We start from the raw sequence: 10,928 nt of genomic DNA on the forward strand, positions 1-10,928 counted from the left end.
GGGAGTCCCCTTTTCCCCACAGAGAAGGAGGGGAACTTCTTTTTCTTCCCATTTTTGTGAGAGTCTGTTAAGTATTTTTGTCCTTTACTTTTCTTTCTGGGCTTGCCTCTGATGATGTCAGTTGTTGACCCTATAGGGCCTTGGGTTGTTTGTTTGAGCCTTTCAGGAGTCTAATGCCTGTGTCTGACTCCTGCTTGCAGCAGCTCTGTGACCCCTTCGGTCAGGGCTGGGCTATTTTCTGGGATCTCTCTGAGCTCTCACGCGGGCTCCTTGAGCGCGTTCCCAGCGCGGCAGCGTCCCCCACCTGCCTGGGCTCTCATGTGCTTGCCCCAGACCACGGGGCTTATTCGCGACCTCGTGTACTCATCTGGCCTCCCTGGCACGCGAGCTTCGCGGCACTGGTCAGTTTAGGGTCTTGTATTTTGTATTTTCCCAGCTTTTGGCTCTTTGGGTGCGTTGCTTGCCCTCGCCAAATGGGTACTACGGAAATGGAAGGAAAGCAGCTCTAGGACTCTCCGGTTAATCCTGTTTCTGGTCTCTCCTCCAGGGACTCTGGGCAGCTCCACTTACCTTGTGGGCCGCTCCGCAGTCGCAGGCAGATAGGTCAATTTACGCCTGCCCTTGCCCCTCTGTGCACTCCCTCGCAGGCCGTATGGGTGCCAGTGTGTGTGAGGCCTTGCCGGCAGGTGCAAGCATTCGCCAGTCACACACACGTTCGCCAGCCCTCACTGGTCACTCGGCGCAAGTCAGAATAATACTTTAAATTATAATGTGTGTATTCTGTTGGGAAACGCCCTGTCTGGTTTCAGGAACTCTAACCCCGCCGACAGACTAGAGTGCCTCACGGCTGGAAATAATCAGGGAGGCCTTGTGGAAACAGGCTCCTGAGGAGACAACCTGTTCACCCTGGCAGGGGCATAGCTCCTGCCTCTCTGCTTTGTCATGTGATGATCAGTAATCCATGACGGGTAAGTTATCTCATGCTGAGATGACAACCTAAGAGATATATCGATTGGATAAGGGCAGCAGACAAGAAATTGGAGGACATGGAGAAAGAGCAAAAAACCCACACCCGTCTGCTTGGCTTGGACTTGGCTGGAGTCCTCATTCTATCCAAAAGAAGTCTCCCTTTCTCTTGGTGGCTCCCTGCCCCCGCCTGGCTCAGGCCCGAAATAGTATTGGAGTCAATCCTAAACTACATCTGGCGGTTCCCAGGGAAATCAGACCTAAAAGTAAATTCTTTAAAGTGTGCTTTGTTCTTACCTCAGAAGCTATAGTCTGCTCATGCTGGGAAGGAAATTTACATTATTCACAGACCCTAACCCTATACCATTAGGCACTGTTATGTTTACTGTGTGCTCATGTTTAGTCATTTCTCTTGTTTACTAGTCTCCTCTCAGTCCCATGTAAATCCGTGTAAATCGGTGTGTTCCTGCCATTTGTTTTCTTCAAAACATCACCCATTCGCTGTGCACATTAACATACTGATGTAATGAGATAACCTGTGCATTCCTGTTACTTAGCCCCACTGGTAACCTTTTCAATAAAAACATTCGAACAAAGGGACTCTGGGTCTTCCCCACTAGAGGAATGTGCCACGTCCCCTCTCTTGGCAAACAGAGAAGTGCTTGCGACGACTCATGTTTATTTCCCCCATCCGTGACAACCCTGAGAGGGGCTCTACGGGATTCAGAGTCCCCGCTCCCATCTCAGCTGGCCCCAGATGGCAACCGTCAGATCCCAGAGCATCGCACTCCCCACAATGCGCTCCATCCCCCTACCTTACAGGTGGCTCCCCAAAAGGGACTATGCTACAGTGTTCACCTTGGGTTGCTTTAATTTGTGGATGGTGAGCTAAGGTCATTTTTGAATAAAAACTCCAAATTCAAAATCTTAAATTCTCTTAGTACATATATCCCAGTTACGTATGTAAATCTGAGTATAATAATAGTTGAAATAATAGGGCAAAAACGTGTGCCTAACACTTACCACTGTTTCATGCACTGTCATTTATAGGATATGTATATCTTTGGCACTTACATTACACGTGATTTACAATCCTATTTTTAAGCTTTAAAAAGAATGGTGGTCTTAATTTGTTAATATATTTAACATTATTTTACAGGTCACATTTCCTGGAGCAGGAAAATTTCCACAGATCATTGGAGGATCAGATCTAATTGCTCATCATGCTCGAAAGAATACAGAATTAGAAGAGTGGTTAAGGCAGGAAATGGAGGTTAGTAGAAAGAAAGGCCTGGTAAAATGTTTGATTTGCAGTTTGATCTTTTGTGGTTTCCTTAGAGTAAATTCTTAACACCAAACTTAAGTGACCTGAGGTTGGTTATTCAGGAAAATTCCTGAGTTACGGAGCATTAAGATTAATTGATACCTTTTCATAACATTTCTTAAAGGGATTCTAGATTTATTTGTTTAAGAAATGGGACCCAAACAAATGACTTAAGTTTCTATACTCATGTAAAGGGAAGAAAAGAGACTTAACCCACAAAAATTTAAAAGGAAACTAAAGGATAACAAATGAATGATCATAGAGTCATATGGAAGGATACATATTATAAAAATATCAATATAGTGGGAAGGATTGGGCTTTCTAAATCTAAATCATGTAAATTGTCTTTCAACAGTTCTGAGAATTTCTCTTTTCTTGAATACTACCTTTTTCCTGTTTTCTCTAATACCTCTTTTTGTCCTGTTTCTTAAAGGAACCCTCATACTGTTTTCGATAGTAGCTGTTCCATTTTATATACCCATCAACAGGGCACAAGGGTTCTAATTTCTGCACATCCTCTCCAACACTTGTTATTTTCTTTTTGCCAGTAAATATCCTAATGGGTGTGAAGTAGTGTCTCACTTGATTATACATTTCCCTAAGGGTTAGTGATGCTGAGCATCTTCTCATATGCAGGTTGCCCATTCGTACATCATCTTTTGAGAAATGTCTATTCAAACCCTTTCCCATTTTAATCTGACTGTTTATCTTTTGTTGTTGAGTTCTAGGAGTTCTTTATATATTCTGGATATTAACCCCTTTTCAGATATAACTTGCAAATTTTCTTATCTCTGGGTTGCCTTTTCTCTCTGTTGATTGTGTACTTTGGTACACAGAAGTTTTAAATTTTGATGTAGTCCAATTTATCTATTTTTTTCCTTTTGTTACCTGTGTTTTTGATGTTATATTCAAGCAATTGTTGCCAAATCCAGTGTTAGGAAGCTTTCTCCCTATGTTTTCCTCTAAGAATCTTTTAGTTTTAGCTCTTACATTTAGATTCTTGATCCACTTTGAGTTAATTTTTATATGTAATGTTAGGATACGTCTAACTTCCTTTTCTGTAGTTACACTTTTACACTTTGGTTTAATAATACATGAGCACAGCATCTCCAAGGTGGGGAGGCTTTAAAGTCAGTTATACTGTTGACAGCTGCTTGCTGAGGGAAACTTGCCTTAATGCCTTCTTCCACAGGCAGTTGTTATTATCTCATTTTCCCCCAAACACTCTAAGTTTGAAAAAAGTAAAAGAAACTGTTAGATAACATTAATAGTTGGGTACTAATGATTTGTAATATTTAGTTTAGGTTCTTAAACTTTTATTATGAAAAGTTTTCAAATACACATCAAGTAAAGAGAATAGCAAAACACACCCCCAGCACACAGCTTCAACCAAATCAGCACTGTGCACATCTTGCTGTACCTACTCCCTTTCCAAACTACTTTTATTTTTATAATATATTTTTATTTTTTAATCATTTTTTATTGTTGTTCTATTACAATTGTCTCAATTTTTCCCCCTTTGCCTTCCTCTGCCCATCCCACCCCCACCACTCCCACAGTCTGTTCCCACAGAATCTAAACAAAATGAACTAACAAACAAAATAGAACCATAGGCATGGAAACATGGAGAAGACTGAAAGTGACCAGAAGGGATGGGTAAGGAGACAATGGTGGAAAGAAGGGGACTGGACTAGACAAAGAACATGTATGAATGACCCACAGCCAAACTTCTTTTCTTTCTGGAGTATTTTTGGGTAAATCCCAATCATTTCATCATCTTGCTCATATTTATATGCTTAATGCAAGCATACAGATTCCTGATCAAATACATGCTTTTTCTGTGTACTTATATACATAGATTTCTCTTTACTTGTATAATCAATTCATATTGTTTTAAACCCTACAAGTAGGACCAGCAGTATAATTTTGATACCTGAAATTGCTTTAGAGTTCTATAATTTTGCATATTTACTTTTTTTCTTGGTAATTTCTCCACATTGTCTTACAGTTTGGTAGTACCTTATTTCATCCATTTGTTGTGTTTTCACTTAATCTCTATATGTTTTCACTTCTGGAAGTCTGTTTCATTCATTTCTAAAACTTCTTTGTTCCCTGCTGCTGTTTTTAAGCTCTTCTTTTGTATTCTTTGCCTGAAGATACCAATACCTAAAGTATTTGTCTTCTGCTTCTGCTAGTTCTCTCTTATAGTACCTTGTTTCCCAGTATATACTTTGTGACGTTTGAATGTGCACCCTTATTTTTCTTAGAACTTGATCTATGGGAATTCCTTGTGTCCTGAGTACAGGTTTATTTCCTCCAGAAAAGATGTGTTTCTGTCTGCCAGTCTTGTTCTACCAATATGAAACCACATTAATCTCTGTTGTGACAGTTTTGGATCACCCAGGTAGTTAATGTGTATTTTAACTAGAAGCCTGAGTGAAGGCCCGTCTGTCTTTATAAATTATGTGAGATTTTTTTTTTTTCCCCTTTACCCTTTGCCAGGGTCCCGGACAGGCAAGTTTCTTTACCTTTTGTGTTGCAGGATTTCTCTCTCTCTCAACCCTTTAGTACTGACATCTTTTATTAGATTCCCTGTCTGGATTTTCTTTCATGTCACTCATTCCCATGCAGACATCAGGGCAGAGCCTTGGTTTTTTATGGTTTGCAGATACCATGACTCTGAAGAAGCTGGCTGTGCTATTACGTAACCTCTCAGGGTTTGTATTTTTGCTTTGTTGTGGGCTTAATGTAGTCTTCAGCAAATTGTTTTTTGAAATGCTTTTATAATTTAAAAAAATGCCAGGAATGTCACTCAGGATATTTACTGTCAAAAAGGGAAGAATAGAGTCACATCTCTCTTTTTTTTTTAAAGAATAATTGGCTTTATTATTTTGTAAATGTGCATTCCAAAGAATCATGGTAGTACACAAAAGAGTGAAGAAGCTAAAATCCTGCAGCCTCAAATTCCCATTTAATGATAAGTGAATAACACTACAGACTTCTCTTTACTGAGGGTCTGGGGTGATGGGGACAAGGGTGGGGGTGAAGGGAGTGGCAGGAGGAAATGGAACTGGAAGCTCTGCTGCCTTTGTGTCCCTGCTTCTCCCCAGGAGGGTTCATTCACTAAGATCCCTCTTAACACTAATGACCAGCTTAGAATCAATGTTCATATCAAACTGAATATTTTGAATTTAGAAACTATTTGTTGGCTCCCTGCTGCAAAGATTGAGGAAATTATTTGTGCTTCCTCTACCTCTGTTTCCCCATCTTTTTAGGTAACTCACATGCCTGCAATATTCTTTTTAGGCCCAAAAGTCCATAGTAGAGCACATGTCAGTGCTGCTCATTCCTTTATTAACCTGGAATTTGGTACTGCATTTTGATCTGCAGATAGTCTTTTTTTATTTCAAGGTACTTTTCTGTTACATCTTTAAAAACATTTTTGTATTTGCTGAGTTCTCTTCATTTAAAATCCAGAGACCCTTTTATTAGTATGTTGGCCCTCCAGATTCGTTTCTTTTGCATTCATTGTGATTTTTCTAAGCTCTTTCACTCTGTCAGAAATTCAGATGTCAGTTGTGCCTTTTCTGTTCCTTGCCTTGTGACCTCGTGACCTTGGGCAAATTACTTATTTATGCCTCCATTTCATAGCACCTCTGCTTCATAGATTTTCTATGAAGATTAAATAAGGTACTACGTATAAAGCATTTATAACAGCCAAAACAGTGTTAGCTATTTCTAATATGTTTAATTCTGAAATGTTTATGTAGCATTTGTTTCCTTTTCAGTGTGGTTTTTTAAGTCATTTAACTTTTCTTATTTTTTTGCTTTTATGTTCTTACTAATTTGTTTATTTTTTATTCCTGAGTTATTGTTTCTTGCAGACTAGGTTCTTCATCTCTTTCACAAGTTCTGTTCTAATCTCACTTTTCCCCCACTCTGGTATGTTGAGTGGCTTCACCGTTTTCTTTTTTCTTACACCTGTTTAAAGGGACCTGTCCAGAAGGTCATTTGCTATGTGAAGTGTTGTGTGCCATTTTATTCAGGGATTACATTCTAAAGCCTGTTTGTGAGGCAGAAATTGAACGTAGTTGAAACAGCTCCCACCTTTTAGCTTGCTTGTAAAGAACAGAATTATCTGATGGGTCCACACCATCCATTTGTGCAGCAACTGCTTGGTCCGAGGCCCATTCTGAGTCCTTTCTAGTTTCTGCGGCCTGAAGACACTGTCAACGGAAGGGAGGGCTCAGCTGGAGCTATGGGTACTCATCCTAAGGTGGGAATGAAGTGTGTACCCAGCAGGGAGTGCATCCTGTCCCAGAGAATTGCCTGGCTCTTAGGTTGTTTGCTTAATTTGTCAGGGATGTTGGTCAGTGCTGGTCCCACTGACTGGCCTGCCATTGATCCCTTCCACAGCCCATCTGTAATCTTTCTCTTTCTTGCTTAGCCGACTTTTTCCCAAATTTGGGGTATGAGTAAGAGCTTTTGGGTTTGGTTGGTTCTGTAGCACCTTTGAATGGGTTGGGTTAGTGTCAGGAGTCTATTCCATCTGTCTTTTGGTTTTTTGCATGGCCATCTTTGTGAAGTCTATGTGTGGGGTCTGCTTCTCCTGATTGATTGTGGCTGTTGGGAGAATGATGGTGCAGCTGCTGACTTTTTCCTTTTTTTTTTTTTTTTTTTTTTAATTTCTTTACAGTTGGAAGAGGGAAAGCCTCTGTTCTAGATTTGTTTCACCAAATTCTTTCTGTTTTTTGCTAGAGCAGTTTTGGGTGTGCTAGGAGTATTTAACTGTCTGAGATAATAGGCTTGACTTTCTGTTCCTCCGTGGCTGCAACGCCTATATGTAATGTCTCATCTCACTGGGCTTGCCCAGCTACTCTTCCACATTCTCTGCCTCTTGCTCTTTTTAGCCCTTCTTTTTCTGCAGGCCAGTTGTGAGTCAGTTCCTGATGTTTTCTTTAATTTAGTATATTTCATTCTGTGCGCTAAACATATTAATTCTTTGAACTTTACCCAGCCTGATTTGAATTTTGAAAGATTGTGAAATATTGTTCTCCCAAACCCAGTAATAGGAGGATTTCTGTTTCCTAATACTATTTTACATAATGTTTTTACTAAGATATATAAAATAAGGCTCATTTTTCTTTACTATATTATAGCTTTAATATTATCTCCTGCTAGGAAGGCTGTAAGAATATTTAGGATAATAATAACAGCAGCTTTTTCGACAGCTGCTTTGTGAAAATCATGTGTCTTCTCATATGTATTCTGCTATACTTGTGAGGAAATGTGAAAAGAAAAGGTAAAATTTCATTTAACATTTCAGTGTATGAATGGAAAATCACTCTGTAAGTCTGAATCCCTGCAAGTCATCCTGCAGACCCTTTGTAAAGACAGCAGCTACCTAAGACCATGATTGAGAGCTGGTACTCTTGTTTACTAGAGCTGGTCAAGTCCCAGCTCTTCCAGATGACAGCCCTTTGATCATATCTTTTCCCTTATTGGTTAAAATGTGGATAATAGTGTAAAAATAGTAGTGAAGTTACATGAAGAGTAAATGAGAATTTTTTAGAAAGCTTTTTAAGATAGTATCTGGAGATATACAAATGCAAACTTTTAACAGTAATAGACAGTATCTGCATTTAAGGAACTTATTGTCTTTGGAGAGGATGTATAGAGATTGATGAGCATCTGGGAGCTGTGCAGCTGAAGTCCCATGAGAGTTCTTCACAGTAGATGGTATTTTTAAATGAAAAGGAGCACAAAGTCATGAAGAGGTGAAGAACATGTATATTGAATAAAAGCACTTTGAAACAAGGTAGATGTGGGAAGAGTAAGAAGTAATTTTGGGGGCAGAGAGAGGAACATGAAGAAAAGCAGAGATAGTCATAGGATATTTATTAGGTGGTACATCTGGTTTTTTGTTTTGTTACTATCTTTTTTCTTTCTGTGTGATTCAGTTTTGACTGGCATACATGGTTCATGGCTTATGAAATGGTGATGGACAGAGACTTGACTTGGGGTGGTGAACACAGAGTGTACAGATGATGTGTTGTAGAATTGTGCACTGAAACCTGTATAATTTTGTGAACCAGTGTCACTCCAATAAATTCAATACAAAGGAAAAGAAGTAGAAAAGTGCCAGGCTATGGAGTTTGTGTTTTCTTTGGTCAGTGGAAGAAGTCATTGAAGGTTTTTGGTTAGCATTGAATAAGGTCATAGCTGAGCTTTAAGGAGATTATATCAACACAGGCTGTTTCTAGTCCTAACCCTAGAATGTGCTTTAAGTAGTATGGCAAGTTTGAGTTTAAAATTGCTTTGTGGGTGAGGTAATTAAGCAGCAGCTTCTGGGCCCTGATTTGGGATGGTGAAGAAGGGGAACCACTTCACCTGGAGAGCTGCTCTGGTTGAAGGTGGGGTACATATTACCCACTCAGCCCCTTCATCAGTGGTATGACCCCAAAACACTGAGGTTTCATTGACTAAAAGGGTTCCTCTGGAAAAAATGTTTAAAGATTCAGAGGCTAGCAGTATACATGTTGCTTGCCTCTGAGAGGGGATTTGGCTGGTGAAGGTTGTTTAATTAGAGGACTTTGCAGTAATCCTGGCATGAAGCAAAAAATGGGGAGATCTATTGACTGAGACAGATGTACAGCCAAAACTCGAGGCCTGGTGCCCTCCTGGATTTGGAAATCCCAAAGGCGACTGGCCACTCATTATAGCGAATTAACTATGCATGCATTGTTGAGCAAATGTTTGAAGGTTTGTTCATTTTCACAGGTGCAAAATCAACATGCAAAAGAAGAGTCTCTTGCTGATGATCTCTTTAGGTAAAGTTGAATTTCAGCTTTCTCATGAATTTTAAAAGAAATATATATAAAATTCAGTTCTGTTCATAGAGATTAAATATTTGTTTTTCTTCTGTCCTGAGAAAAAAAGACTTAGTCCCTTCATCTAAAGAATGTTTTGTTTTTAACATATGATTTCTTTTTTACTCTTTGAGCACCTCTTTGTTGGGTTTACTAAATAGAGCTTCTAAGTTTGCGATTCATTCAGTAAAATTTGTATGGGGACATTCAGTTAAAAGAAGGTTCCTGGGCCAGGTGAATTTGGCTGATAAATTTGTGATATTTTCAACTCAGACTAGAATTATGAATGAATACGTTTTGAATTAAGACAAGTAAAATACCAGACCATTTGTTGAGTTTTAATTGCACATGTATAAAAACAAGAGGCTGGATTAGAGTTTCAAAACAGATTGTTGTGGGAAGTTTAATAGAGTTACAGTGGGTGATTATAATTTAATTCTGATTTAACATATTTTCAGCATTCTTACAGGCCCAACAAACCTTATAATAATTTACCCTCAAATACTCATAAAATAATTCTGTTGTAGGTAGATACTGGTTAGGGGAGAAGAACATTTTTCCAAACTTAAAGGCAAAATGAAGATGATAGTAGATTTTTGAGTCTGTTTTGCAGCCAATTTGATTCTTTAATTTCATTACTGACAATATGAATCAGTGGTCAAAATGCTGACAGACAGTGCTGATTTTTCATAAGTATTCAAATGAGACAATCCGGTTGCCCAGGTACATTTGTGTAATTGCTATAGGAGAACATTTTGTGAGGTAATTATATTTTAGGTTTATTATTGCTCTTTTGTGCAAATGGTATACTTAAATTGTGGGTGGGGGAGAGCAGAGAAATGTTTGAAGCTTTGCTGAAAGAAGTATAAACACATACTTATTTTTAAACACTTTTTGTTAATTTAATGCTTTTATAGATTTTTTTGTTGATGCTTTATCTAATATTTTTATCAAAGCAACATCAAAGGGATAGATGAAAATAAAAATGTCAGTGATTAATATCTGATACTAAGGATAAAATTGGCATTCTCATTCTGTTTGCTAACATGTGACTATATTTTGAAAGCCCTTTAACTTTATTTGATCTTGATTGTATTTTTTCCCATTACTATTTAATCCCCTTATATCCCTCTCCCCCGAGCAATCACCATGTTGTCCATATCCGTAAGTCCTTTTTCCTTTTTGCTGATAGCCCTTTAATTTAAAAAGGAAAGAAATACGATCATTTACCTAGATATTACTTAACCCATTTCCTTCTTTGCAGATACAATCCTAATGTAAAAAGGAGACAATAACTGAGGATTTTATAAAGAAGCTGTGGAAAACATTTCCTGTCAAGCATTACTTCATGTTTCCTCTGGGATATATCCATATAGTACATACAAAGGATTTAAGTTACAAAGATCCTGTGGTCTGAATTTGTTAAATAAAATTCACAAAACTCCATTTCTTTTGTGTGTGGCAAGTAGTATGGTTTGTTGTTTTCAGTCTTTGTCATCTTGTCTCTTGTGGTCATTTTTTTCATTTTTAAATTTGTTTTTTATTTAGTGAGTAGTTGATATAGTCTAAAAATATAAAAGGGTAAGGATTAAAAACTCTCCCTTCCACCACTGTCCTAGCTATTGGTTCCCCGCTTCAGAAAAATACCCATGACACTTATTTCTGATGAGTCTTTCCAAAGATTTTCAATGGTTATTCAAATTTCTATGAATATCATTTTTCCATAATTTCCTACAAAAATGATAGCATAACAAATACAAATTTCTGCA

At 38.3% G+C, this 10,928-nt stretch overlaps 1 protein-coding gene across 2 annotated transcripts in view; it reads left to right on the plus strand.

Moving 5' to 3' along the window:
• The window catches only part of NBN (nibrin), a 58,255-nt gene extending 47,600 nt beyond the window's left edge, over positions 1-10,655 (plus strand). The window contains exons 12-14 of one of the 2 annotated variants that reach the window (XM_054595486.1): positions 2,126-2,239; positions 9,071-9,120; positions 10,424-10,655. In XM_054595486.1, the coding sequence (XP_054451461.1) occupies positions 2,126-2,239; positions 9,071-9,120; positions 10,424-10,454 (195 nt within the window). In that variant the 3' untranslated portion in view covers positions 10,455-10,655. The remainder of the gene's footprint in view (positions 1-2,125; positions 2,240-9,070; positions 9,121-10,423) is intronic. The other variant, XM_054595483.1, reaches the window with a different exon arrangement.
• Positions 10,656-10,928: the final 273 nt, after the last annotated feature.

This window comes from Pteronotus mesoamericanus, unplaced genomic scaffold, assembly GCF_021234165.1.
Source record: "Pteronotus mesoamericanus isolate MK-2021 breed Mesoamerican mustached bat unplaced genomic scaffold, CSHL_Meso_final scaffold_54, whole genome shotgun sequence".
In the NCBI taxonomy this organism is placed as follows: domain Eukaryota; kingdom Metazoa; phylum Chordata; class Mammalia; order Chiroptera; family Mormoopidae; genus Pteronotus; species Pteronotus mesoamericanus.